This window comes from Oncorhynchus nerka, linkage group LG23 (genome assembly GCF_034236695.1).
Source record: "Oncorhynchus nerka isolate Pitt River linkage group LG23, Oner_Uvic_2.0, whole genome shotgun sequence".
Classification (NCBI taxonomy): Eukaryota; Metazoa; Chordata; class Actinopteri; order Salmoniformes; family Salmonidae; genus Oncorhynchus; species Oncorhynchus nerka.
Window position 1 is genome coordinate 23,236,425 of NC_088418.1, and position 13,623 is coordinate 23,250,047.

At 41.9% G+C, this 13,623-nt stretch overlaps 1 protein-coding gene across 1 annotated transcript; it reads right to left on the minus strand.

Annotated features, from left to right (window-relative positions):
* Window positions 1–3,105: 3,105 nt before the first annotated feature.
* On the minus strand, window positions 3,106–5,676 carry LOC115106176 (homeobox protein Dlx3b-like). The gene is made up of 3 exons (XM_029628739.2): window positions 5,156–5,676; window positions 4,146–4,330; window positions 3,106–3,872 (listed from the first exon to the last, which is right to left on the minus strand). Exons 1-3 carry the CDS (start codon window positions 5,496–5,498, stop codon window positions 3,561–3,563), a joined length of 840 nt encoding a protein of 279 aa, XP_029484599.1. The 5' UTR covers window positions 5,499–5,676; the 3' UTR covers window positions 3,106–3,560.
* Between the last annotated feature and the right edge of the window lie 7,947 nt (window positions 5,677–13,623).

Below are 13,623 nucleotides of genomic sequence, written 5' to 3' on the forward strand. Positions count from 1 at the left end.
TTTAATTGCAGGATAGCAATGAGAAGGAAAATGGGGATGTTATTACAGTCAATCCCAGTTGCTTCGGCGGCAGCTGAATAGCAAAGCTGCATTATGATGATTATTGTTATTAACTTGAGTGATCTGACATCTAGTGTAATTGTGTGCAGCTTCCCGTTTGGAGAGAATGACCAGGTTTGGTTTCATTTGAGGGAATGGTTGACTCCTGGGCACAATGCTACACTTTGGAGGGATTAGATTTATGACACACACGCGCGCGACACACACATCCATCCCATTGGTCACAAACTGGTTGAATCAAAATAATTTCACAAACACACACACGCACGCACGCACACACACACACACACACACACACACACACACACACACACACACACACACACACACACACACACACACACACACACACACACACACACACACACACACACACACACACACACACACACACACACACACACACACACACAGAGAGAGAGAGAGACAAACATCAACCTTTGCATATAACAAAAAGTAAATAAATATGATGAAACTCCCATCAATGTCTGTGCTGGCAGCCTCCCAAATAAATACCACAATCACGGTTTATCAAATCCACCAATAATCACGATCTAACTGGCTTTGCTATCACCACCTTCCATAGCCCTGAGGTCAACTGGGGTTCAGGAGTCCGCAGCTGTCAAGAATGGCTTTCTCATTTCATTTACATTTTCAGCAAAATTGTGCTGGTGAGTGATTCCAATGCAAGGGGGAGATATCAGGATTTGAATACGTGTGGGCAGCTGCAAACAGTCTTTCCATGGCTACATTTGCCATCCTGACTACATGTCAACCCCTAGTTCAACCCATTCCCTGGAACCCCAGAGACCTCTGTGACACTGTGCTGTTGACTGTTACTGTGCTAGGGGAGGAGAAGAGCTCAGGATCCTTGGCACAATTCCTAATGATGGCTGTTCTGATGTGTTGCCATGCGGTGTCACATTCAAGTTCAACAGTTCACGAGCAGCCAGGGCACTTATACTTGCTCAAGTTTTGAAATTATATAGACACCTTTGTGAAAGCTTCGGCCCACACACACCAGCCCAGAGCCAGAAGCCACCCGGTGCATTTGTCTTCAGCAGAAATAGATCCCCTGACGACATATAAGCAAATAGTGTGTCCATGGGCCACACATGGTGAGGGAGGCACAGAGGGAAGGTCATGTGTGTATATTTGAGATGTCAAAGATAGCAGATACACATGATACACACTATATATATATATATCGTGTGTATCATGTCAGCCATTTTGGATCATGAGACTTACAGTAATAGCCTAAAGTAAATTCATGTTACTGTAATTACAAGCAAATATAGTCAGTGATCCTATATGGCTTGAAATTGGACGGTAATGACTAAAGTGCTATATGTGGCTTAACTGATTTTGAAAGTGAATAGTTTGTCAAGTGTGTTATGTTGCATAGTGAAATCAATTGAATTTCTGTATTTAAATTATGGCATTTATTCTTATTACAAATGTCAAACAATTGTATTGTGTAAACAACTGTATCGGGGACCCAACATGCAACAGTTAAATAAATATATTTGATTTATTCTAAGCTTACAGAATGATCAAATCTCTCCCAAGTTAAATTGCTTTGTCTGAACATTCAATATCACATACAAATTCAGTATGTTCCTATACAATGAACATAAAATTGTTATACATCTCAAAACGACATAAGGTTGGGGTTAAGCGCAAGGAAAGTATCACTCAAGCCGATTACTGTAGCCTACCCATGAGAATGGAGAAACGGAGCTTCCCAATGGAAAAAAAACATCGGTCCTAATGTGAGCAAACCATAGGATGGCAGATAGGTAAAAACACTTTGTAAAGTAATTGTCTTCTGAATCTGATTGAAGAAAGCAACGTTCAAAAACCTGTTGTTAATCGCTCTATTTTGAATACAGTTCAAACAAGCCTTGATATATGCAATATGCTGCCATTGTCAACACTTACTGCTGAAATTATTGCGCTGGCTTAGATTTAGGTTACATAAAATACATAATTCATTTCAATTTCCCATAATATCCGAATAGTCAACATATTATGTCCTTCAGATTCCACAGAGTGAATTTGCTGTACTCGTAAATAATTTTTGTGCGCAATGGCGCCCATGCGCGGTTTGTATATCGTATGATTTTAGCAAGATACTTGATAATCTTGAGGTTATGTGGTCAGTGTTAAGGGCATGCGAATAAAATAAAAAAAAATGAAATAGAGACATCAATTATTGTAGTTTGTGATATGAAGTCAAATTCTTATTATGTAAAAGACGAAATGTTATCTATTGCACAAGTTATGTTATGAAATACCTCTGACACCTCAGACATCTTGCCAATATATTTTATTTAAGAAATGTGATGATTGATGTTGAATTTTGCTTATGAGATAATCAAGTCCTCATCTTTTTTTCTCAAAATGTAATAATTCAAGATGTAATTGGTTTAATTTCCTATAAGTCAGTGTACACACGGACGCAATGCAAACACGCACGCACGCACACGCACACACACACACTGAATTACTCCAGCAAATAATGGGTAAATTTTTTTTGTCGCATTTTCTATCCTCTGATGCTCTTGTTTTGGGTCCATGAGTGTGTCGGTGTTTGTGTGTGTGTATCCCTGAGCCCCCGCCGGCAGTATTCTTCCCTGTTATCTGGCAAAAGTAACACTAGTAAAATCAAGCGACTCCATCATGTCTGCTTGCCTTTCGCCTCCTACAGCCTCTTTGCACGCAGACTAAAAACCAAACCTGGACCTATACTGACTGCATCAAGCTTCAGGGAGGCAGGCAAGCTGTCACACCGACAGATTGAACTCTTTCCGGATGTTGGCCATAAAATATTTGGGGCAACACTCAGCAATGAAGAAAACAATTATATAAATTAAACATTTACGATATATATCAACAAATCTCAGATAAGCAGATAAGCTGCCATGTTTTTCTATTTTGTGTCTGTTAATTATTTTCGACTGGACCAGCGAAATACAGAAGAAACATAATGTATTTATTTATAAGTGATTCAAGTGAGTAAAAACATAAGTTAAAAACACAATATTCAATCGATATCTTTATTCGTTTTGACAGAAAGGCAATAATAACATACTAATTACAACATTAATATAAAAAGGTTCGCAGCACCACAGTGCGGTATTTCCACTCCAAACAAATATGATCTTAGTGGTTCTGCTTTCTATTAACACCTATGTACAGCCTTCGACATTTTGTACAAATCGATATAAATTATGACCTGAGTTTCTGACGCATGCTCTGCAAACCCATATCCACGATTTAATATGGATCAACTGAACAGTTTTGCCATTACTCTTCCCGTGTTAGGTAAGCTAGCCTACAGTAAAAATGGTTTACCCCGCTTTTCAGGGAAATACCTACTTTCACTTTTGTCAGGTCTACGTCCAAAACAAGCCAGCGCCAGTTTATACTTTTTAGAGCTCTGGTAAGTTCAGTTGATGTGGAAGGGCCTCGTATTAAAACTCTATGTTTAGTCTTTGTTAATAAACAGCCCCAACGCTTTGCTGTGGTACTGGGTGATGCACTGCGCCGGGGTGCTGTAGATGCGATCCCTGTTGGTACCAGTGGTTGTTATAATCCTCCAGGTAGGGGGGCGACGAGCTGAGGGGCGGCTGCGGGACTTGGGGCCTGCTGGCGGGTGTGGTGAGAGAGTTATTGTCCCAGACCGTCGGCGATGACGGGGAGTTGCACGCCATGGAATCGCTGGCATTTGGACTGTGGTCAAGGGGAATCTCGCCGTTCTTGTAAAGCTTCTTGAATTTGGACCTCCGGTTTTGGAACCAAATCTTGACCTGTTAGGAAGGAGATTAATGTTATTAGTCTAAAAGTCATGTTCAAACAATGAACATCGTAATTTTGATAAAGGTAGGCCTCCAGGTCTACGTTATAAGGATACCTGGCTCAAGAACATACAACCAAAACGTTTTTTGTGTGAGCCTTTGTTGTAGTTGTCAATATTCAAATGCAATATTTTAATAAACTATGCTTTTTTATTTTTTTATACATTTTTTTTACAATACATTGAAACAATAGCGTAGGCTTCCTATTAATCATTTGATATTTACCTGTGTTTGTGTCAGACCGAGTTGAGCTGCAAGTTCGGCTCTCTCCGGGAGGGCGAGGTACTGCGCTTTCTGAAAACGTCTCTGCAACGCTGCTAGTTGGTAGCTGGAGTAAATCGTTCTCGGCTTGCGGATTTTTTTGGGTTTTCCATTCACCATACGAACTTCAGGCTCGGGTTCTTCTTTCACTATAAAGAAAGAAGCAAAAATTGTATCATTAGTTCTCAGTATCAGTTTGTGAAAAACATTTAACACTGCCAAAACAATGTAATAATAATAATAATAATAATAAGTTATAATCAATAGAAATGGCATGTTATACGTGTAATAATATATTATTACTATTATCATTATTACATTGGTATATGCTAGTTGAAGTAGCAATAGCAATATTTCCATGTTGCAATGCTAAAATGGAAAAAGTCTCGGTCATGCTCAACCTGCTATAATAACCTCAATAGTCGGTCAATATTTTATATAATATCCCAAAATATCTGGCAAGTGATTCACATACAGTTGCTATCACTGTAATTACTAACCATAATTGTTTATGACTAGCTGTTAATAACTGGCTATATTCTTCATCAAAGGCTATCAATTAGCACCTTGGTTTCAACTTCAGTATTGTGTTTTACTCTATAGTAACTTGTAATAAATCCCACCTATACAAAATCTGATTTTAACAGTTGAAATGAATTATATGTGTGAAACCCAAATATGACAGAGCAGGACGCCATTTAATTGTTTTCGCTATCTCTGCTATTTCCTTCTATTTCGTTTAACAGGAATAGTCAACCAATATATGTTAGATGGTTCTCAGATAGAGCAGACCTATACCACATAAAACTACCCAAGAGACTACCTGAATGTTTTTTTTTCACAGTATGTATGTAGCCTATCCGTTTCTCTCCTCCTCTCTCTATTTACGCAAACACGGAAACGATTCAGTTGTTAAACTCCGAAATGGGGCAAAATATAACACAGAAATAATTCAAATATTTTTCAGTATTTACCTGAGCTTTGAGGTGAAGCCTGCAGATGATCTCTGTTGTAATGTCCATATTGTCTGTAGGCATTTGTGTAAGGGTATTCAGACTTGGTGGGATAAACTCCAGCACCACCCATTCCATTCAGATTGAATTGGTGATGGTATGAATTCATTTGTTGCCCGTATGTTTGACTCTGATAATATTCGTGATGGCTGTGAGCCGTTTGTCCACTGTAGTAACCCATGTCCGTGACTGAGGACTCGGGAAGAGTCGGAGAGTCCTTGGAGCTCGGATGGCAACTCATAGATCCGGGGAGATCGGTCAAAATGCTCGCTATCTTCTTTTCATAAATCTGTCCACTCATCATGGGTAGACAAGAAAGTCCACGATAATTCGTAAATACAGAACGTTTGTTCAGTAGTGTTAAAATAAATCGCAATGAAGAGATATAGTCAGTAGCGCGTCCTAAACGCAAGTCCTTGGAGAGCAAGTCCTTAAACTCTCCTAGGCTGTAGTAACTCCGTTGTGGCAGCGCTCCCCCCCGGTGAAAATGAATTATAGAGCGCTGGGATGGATACTGCGTTTTCATTGGCTCCAGTCAATATTTTTTTTCTCTCCCTCTTGGCCTCAAGGCGAAATAGTTGCGCTCAGTATGAAAAACCTACACTTGGCCAAAAGTGCCCAAACACGCATGCCTTTTGGCGAGTTAGGTCTGGCTTTTTGAGGCAAGTTAGAGTTATTTAGCTGTTGACAACATCACTCCAAAGCATAGCAAAAAAAAGGTATAAACAAAATTTGCATGGCTTTGCATGATCCTGTGCTTTGTTTGAAATGGAGCTCAAAGAGTACTGGCACTCTTGTGGCCTACTTACGTATCCCACTGTAGCCAGAACGTCTGTCTCATTACTTGTCCTTGTTCTTAAGAAGAGCTAAGATACAGAATTAAGACATCGTATTTACTTATTCAAAGGGGGGCAAACGGTGCCCCTAGCCTATCCATTCTCATTCAAAATGAGAAGAGATCAAACGGATAAGGAAACCATTCCATTGATGTCTTTGGGGAAATTATTTTGTTGTGTGTGTGTGTGTGTTTGTGTGTGTGCATGCGTGCGTGCCTGTGTGTGTGTGTGTGTGTGCGTGTTCCAAAATCTATGTAAATCTCCAAAAACAACAAACTGTTACTGTTATTGTCATTCTGTTAAAGGAGTGCTCATTGATTCGGTCTCAAAAATGATGCGAAGTAGATGCATGAAGTAACATTACATCCAGGTTCTGTAGTTTTTTTGGTGATATTATCATCATCCAGGCTTTAGACTATCTTAAGGTTCTAGTCATTTTAAAAACCTTCCATGATATTCTATGCCATAATTTTTTTTAAACAAAAAACACAAAAAAACCGTCTTGTTGAAAGCATGGGCAACACTGCTCCCTAGTGTATGGTTGAATGATTGTGGAGAAAGGTGCTCATATATATGGTACCAGTCAAAAGTTTGGACACACCTACTTATTCAAGGGTTTTTGTTTATTTGTGCTATTTTCTACATTGTAAAATAATAGTGAAGACATCAAAACTATGAAATAACCAAGTAACCAAAAAAGTGTGAAACAAATCAAAATGTATTTCATATTTGAGATTCATGAAAGTAGCCACCCTTTGCCTTGACGACAGCTTTGCACATTCCTGGCATTCTCTCAACCAGCTTCATGAGGAATGCTTTTCCAACAGTCTTGAAGGAGTTCCTACATATGCTGAGCACTTGTTGGCTGCTTTTCCTTCACTCTGCGGTCCAACTCATCCCAAACCATCTCAATTGGGTTGATGTCGGGTGATTGTGGAGGCCAGGTCATCTGATGCAGCACTCCATCACTCTCCTTGGTCAAATAGCCCTTACACAGCCTGGAGGTGTGTTTTGGGACATTGTCCTGTTAAAAAAACAAATGATAGTCGTACTAAGCACCATCCAGATGGAATGGCGTATTGCTGCAGAATGCTGTGGTAGCCATGTTGGTTAAGTGTGCCTTGAATTCTAAATAAATCACTGACATTGTCACCAGCAGAGCACCCCCACACCATCACACTTCCTCCTCCATGCAGTTAACTCTAATGAACTTATCCTCTGCAGCAGAGGTAACTCTGGGTCTTCCTTTCCTGAGGCAGTCCTCATGAGAGCCAGTTTCATCATAGCCATTGATGGTTTTTGCAACTGCACTTGAAGACACTTTCAAAGTTCTTGACATTTCCCGGATTGACTGACCTTCATGTCTTAAAGTAATGATGGACTGTCGTTTCTCTTTCCTTATTTCAGCTGTTCTTGCCATAATATGGACTTGGTCTTTTACCAAATTGGGCTATCACTGTATTTTTTAATTTTTAATTTAACCTTTATTTAACCAGGTAGGCCAGTTGAGAACAAGTTCTCATTTACAACTGCGACTTGGCCAAGATAAAGCAAAGCAGTGCGACACAAACAACAACACAGAGTTACACATGGAATAAACAAACATACAGTCAATAACACAATATAAAATTATATATACAGTGTGTGCAAATGAGGTTAGATAAGGCAGGTAAGGCAATAGGCCATAGTGGCAAAATAATTACAATTTTGCAATTAAACACTGGAGTGATAGATGTGCAGAAGATGAATGTGCAAGTAGGGATACTGGGGTGCAAAGGAGCAAAAAAATAAATAACAGTATGGCGATGAGGTAGTTGGATGGGCTATTTACAGATGGGCTATTTACAGTTGGATGGGCTATGTACAGGTGCAGTGATCTGTGAGCTGCTCTGACAGCTGGTGCTTAAAGTTAGAAAGGGAGATATGAGTCTCCAGCTTCAGTGATTATTGCAATTTGTTCCAGTCATTGGCAGCAGAGAACTGGAAGGAAAGGCGGCCAAAGGAGGAATTGGCTTTGGGGGTGAAATATACCTGCTGGAGCGCGTGCTATGGGTGGGTGCTGCTATGGTGACCAGTGAGCTGAGATAAGGCAGGGCTTTACCTAGCAAAGACTTATAGATGACCTGGAGCCAGTGGTTTTAGCGACGAATATGAAGCGAGGGCCAGCCAACGAAAGCATACAGGTCGCAATGGTGGGTAGTATATGGGACTTTGGTGACAAAACGGATGGCATTGTGATAGACTGCATCCAATTTGCTGAGTAGAGTGTTGGAGGCTATTTTGTAAATTACATCTCCGAATCAAGGATCAAGGATCGGTAGGATAGTCAGTTTTACGAGGGTATGTTTGGCAGCATGAGTGGAGGATGCTTTGTTGCAAAATAGGAAGCCAATTCTAGATTGAATTTAGGATTGGATATGCTTAATGTGAGTCTGGAAGGAGAGTTTACAATCTAACCAGACACCTAGGTATTTGTAGTTGTCCACATATTATAAGTCAGAACTGTCCAGAGTAGTGATGCTGGATGGGCAGGCAGGTGTGGGCAGCGATCGGTTGAAAGAGCATGCATAGTTTTACTTGCATTTAAGAGCAGTTGGAGGCCACGAGAGGAGAGTTGTATGGCATTGAAGCTCGCCTGGAGGTTAGTTAACACAGTGTCCAAAGAAGGGCCAGAAGTATACAGAATGGTGTCGTCTGCGTAGAGGTGGATCAGAGAATCACCAGCAGCAAGAGCGACATCATTGATGTATACAGAGAAGAGAGTCGGCCCGAGAATTGAACCCTGTGACACCCCCATAGAGACTGCCAGAGGTCCGGACAACAGGCCCTACGATTTGACACACTGAACTCTGCCTGAGAAGTAGTTGGTGAACCAGGTGAGGCAGTCATTTGAGAAGCCAAGGCTGTTGAGTTTGCCGATAAGAATGTGGTGATTGACAGAGTCGAAAACCTTGGCCAGGTTGATGAATACAGCTTCACTGTATTGTCTCTTATTGATGGCGGTTATGATATCGTTTAGGACCTAGAGCGTGGCTGAGGTGCACCCATGACCAGCTCGGAAACCAAATTGCATAGCGGAGAATGTACGGTGGGATTCGAAATGGTCGGTGATCTGTTTGTTAACTTGGCTTTCGAAGACCTTAGAAAGGCAGGGTAGGATAGATGTAGGTCTGTAACAGTTTGGGTCTAGAGTGTGTCCCCCTTTGAAGAGGGGGATGACCGCGGCAGCTTTCCAATCTTTGTGGATCTCAGAAGATACGAAAGAGAGGTTGAAAGGGCTGGTAATAGGGGTTGCAACAATTGCAGTGGATAATTTTAGAAAGAGAGAGTCCAGATTGTCTAGCCCGGCTGATTTGTAGGGGTCTAGATTTTGCCGCTCTTTCAGAACATGGGCTATCTGGATTTGGGTGAAGGAGAAATGGGGGAGGCTTGGGAAAGTTGCTGTGTGGGGTGCAGGGCTGTTGACCGGGGTAGGGGTAGCCAGGTGGAAAGCATGGCCAGACATAGAAAAATGCTTATAGAAATTCTCAATTATCGTGGATTTATCGGTGGTGACAGTGTTTCCTAGCCTCAGTGCAGTGGGCAGCTGGGAGGCGGTGCTCTTATACCCCCCTCTACCTTGTCACAACACAATTGATTGGCTCAAACGCATTAAGAAGGAACGAAATTCCACACATGAGCTTTTAAGAAGGCACACCTGTTCATTGAAATGCATTCCGTTCATGAAGCTGGTTGAGAGAATGCCAATAGTGTGCAAAGCTGTTATCAAGGAAAAGGGTGGCTACTTTGAAGATTCTCAAATATAAAATATATTTTTGATTTGTTCAACACTTTTTTGGTTAATACATGATTCCATATGTGTTATTTCATAGTTTGGATGTCTTATTAACTAGTGTTCTACAACGTGTAAAATAGTAAAAATAAAGAGAAAGTATTTAACGAGTAGGTGTGTCCAAGCTTTTTACTGGTACTGTACATATTTTAATGACTGTAGTGACACTATCCACCTCTGTGCATTCATACTCCTGTCGATGTCACATATGTAATGAATTCCTCCAAGTGGAGTATTCTATTGCATTCTAAACACAACACATTGAACCCTGCCTGTTAATGTATGAGGTTATACTACCCCCTTGTGGTGTGTATGTGGAAGGTTCAACAGTATATGTACACTGTTATAAACAAACAAATGTATAACAATTGCGACCTGGCTGGAAACACAACTGTAAGAGGGATAATTCATTACTTTATATAGATTCTTTAATTCTAAGAGACTCGTCACCAAAGAAGAATGCATTGGGTAACCTTGACTCTCTGGTGTATCACTGCAATTTTGCAATATAACGTTACTGGGGTGAAAAGCAGTGAATATATATTTGGCCATAATGACAAGAAGTAGGCCTCGAGGTTACCTACATAAGTAGTCCTCCTCATCCCGAGTGGGACATAAGGACAAGAAGTAGGCCTCGAGGTTACCTACATACGTAGTCCTCCTCATCCCGAGTGGGACATAAGGACAAGAAGTAGGCCTCGAGGTTACCTACATACGTAGTCCTCCTCATCCCGAGTGGGACATAAGGACAAGAAGTAGGCCTCGAGGTTACCTACATACATAGTCCTCCTCATCCCGAGTGGGACATAAGGACAAGAAGTAGGCCTCGAGGTTACCTACATACGTAGTCCTCCTCATCCCGAGTGGGACATAAGGACAAGAAGTAGGCCTCGAGGTTACCTACATACGTAGTCCTCCTCATCCCGAGTGGAACATAAGGACAATCTTCTGCCACTTGAGTTTGTCTTTGGCCACAGATTGGGCCCTGTCCCATGGAATACAGCCAGCAAGACCTGATCAGAGACAACCTACAGGAAATGTATGTCAGTTTTGAGATTAGAGCATATCACTGTAGTGCTACAGACCATCCAACAGGTGGCCTACATGTCACATCATAAAACTTTACAACTCTATCTCTCTCTCTCTCTCTCTCTCTCTCTCTCTCTCTCTCTCTCTCTCTCTCTCTCTCTCTCTCTCTCTCTCTCTCTCTCTCTCTCTCTCTCTCTCTCTTGCACGTGCACACAAGCACACACACACAAAGACGTTGTATACTGTATAAACTCTTTCACGTGCCTACTATGGTTCCTGGTGGAATGCTGTGTTATCTAGATCCGAGGTCATTGAAGGCTTCTGCTGGAATGGTTATAGAACAGAAGCAAATGAAAGACTCATTGTTAGTAAGTATCCCAGGCAGACGTTTTTTTTTCTGAACTTCCATTGTACAGTAGACCAAGCTGCATAACATATTCTCACAAAGTCGCTTCAATGAATTATTTCTGTACTTCCCTAGAGTAATGTGTTGAACTGGAGCATCTGGATGTATTCCAGAATAGGACAAAGGCTCGGGCATCTCACTGTAAACCAGTAATTACTGGCTAACCAGGGTTTAGTCCATTGACATACTGGATTGAGCTCACCTTTTGTAGGAGACATTCTAAATGGAGCTGTTTTCCTTGAGGAGAGCAATTTTCTGCCAAACCACTTAAATCCTTCTAAGAGCCAGCTGTGTCATTATGTTAGCCCCCTATGCCTAAAGGGGTGTCGGTATAATAGTACTGAATCGACTGACCAGCATTAGACAGACTGACTTGAGTTTTTTGGAACTCCTACTACAAGACTTTAGGACTGTAATATGACAATGGTCACATTCAAACCAAATGCGGGGAGGTTGATTTTGCTGGAGAAATGACACTTTAAGAAAATACTTTTTGTGCTGAGACAATTGGAGTGGAGCCACTACCTTAAACAAGACTGGGTATGTCTTAAGGTGAACGCACAAATTTGTAAGTCGCTCTGGATAAGAGCGTCTGCTAAATGACTTAAATGTAAATGTAATGTATGTCACCTGTGAAGTTGAACAGAATGCTTTGTCAGCTCTTTGAAGGATCTATCTACCCTCTATGTCACTCACTTACTCTCTTGTTCCACACAAAGTACCTATTTAGTTTTCAGCCATTCTTTTTTTTGTTTTTAGTCTGCTTTTCCTCTCGGGAGACTGTTCTGTTCTCATGTTCTCTGCTTGAAGGAAAAACCCTCACACTTGTCGGCCATTTAGTTAATATTCCCCTATGGTGATGCAGGGGGGAAAGTTACATGTTTAGCTTTAGAACAACAGCAGATTATTATAGAGGCAAGCCTATTTTTCCAGGCATGTGGAAACGTGCCGACATGCCTGCAAGTGCACGCAAACACCCACAAGGAGAGGAAATGTGCATACTTACATGCACAGCACATGCACGCACGCACGCACGCACACACACGCACACGCACACGCCCACGCCCACGCACACACACACACACACACACACACACACACACACACACACACACACACACACTGCAGACTAAAAAATGCAAGCTTCTGTAGATATTGAAGTTGAAGTGTCCTGGCTACATAGTACTGATCAGATAGAATGGATGGATGGTTGGGTTAGTGAATCAGGGAGCCAAGGCACTCTGGTGATTGGGAGACCCAGCAGTACATCTCTCTATGGTCATTGATGAAAGCCACAATGGTGGGGGAGGAAAGAGCCTAGTTAAAGCCTGGATAATGGTCTCCCAGGTAAATCCTAGGTAATGTCCTCCCAGGTAAATCCTAGGTAATGTCCTCCCAGGTAAATCCTAGGTAATGTCCTCCCAGTTAAAGCCTGGATAATGTCCTCCCAGGTAAATCCTAGGTAATGTCCTCCCAGGTAAAGCCTGGGTAATGTCCTCCCAGGTAAAGCCTGGGCAATGTCCTCCCAGGTAAATCCTAGGTAATGTCCTCCCAGGTAAATCCTAGGTAATGTCCTCCCAGGTAAATCCTAGGTAATGTCCTCCCAGGTAAATCCTAGGTAATGTCCTCCAAGTTAAAGCCTGGATAATGTCCTCCCAGGTAAATCCTAGGTAATGTCCTCCCAGGTAAAGCCTGGGTAATGTCCTCCCAGGTAAAGCCTGGGTAATGTACTCCCAGGTAAATCCTAGGTAATGTCCTCCCAGGTAAATCCTAGGTAATGTCCTCCCAGGTAAATCCTAGGTAATGTCCTCCCAGATAAAGCCTGGATAATGTCCTCCCAGATAAAGCCTGGGTAATGTCCTCCCAGATAAAGCCTGGATAATGTCCTCCCAGGTAAATCCTAGGTAATGTCCTCCCAGATAAAGCCTGGGTAATGTCCTCCCAGATAAATCCTGGATAATGTCCTCCCAGGTAAATCCTAGGTAATGTCCTCCCAGATAAAGCCTGGGTAATGTCCTCCCAGACAAAGCCTGGGTAATGTCCTCCCAGATAAAGCCTGGGTAATGTCCTCCCAGATAAAGCCTGGGTAATGTCCTCCCAGATAAATCCTGGGTAATGTCCTCCCAGGTAAAGCCTGGGTATAGTACTCATTAGACAGAATGGATGGCTGGGTTAGGGAGTCAGGGAGTCAAGGCAAGCTAGTGAGTGGGAGAGCCACCAGAAAGTCTCTCTCTGGTCATTAATGAAAGCCACTATGGCTCCAACTCAAGGACACTGAGGCCTCTGTACAGTGTGTATCTGTATGAATCTGAGAGCCCAGTCTTGC

Bases quoted from the DNA above. Each gene is read 5' to 3' on its own strand.
- LOC115106176 (XM_029628739.2), bottom strand. From the start codon at position 5,498: ATGATGAGTGGACAGATTTATGAAAAGAAGATAGCGAGCATTTTGACC. The intron at 4,331-5,155 runs GTAAATACTGAA...CTTTCTTTATAG, and splicing joins GGCTTCACCTCAAAGCTCAG to TGAAAGAAGAACCCGAGCCT. The intron at 3,873-4,145 runs GTAAATATCAAA...CCTTCCTAACAG, and splicing joins TCGGTCTGACACAAACACAG to GTCAAGATTTGGTTCCAAAA.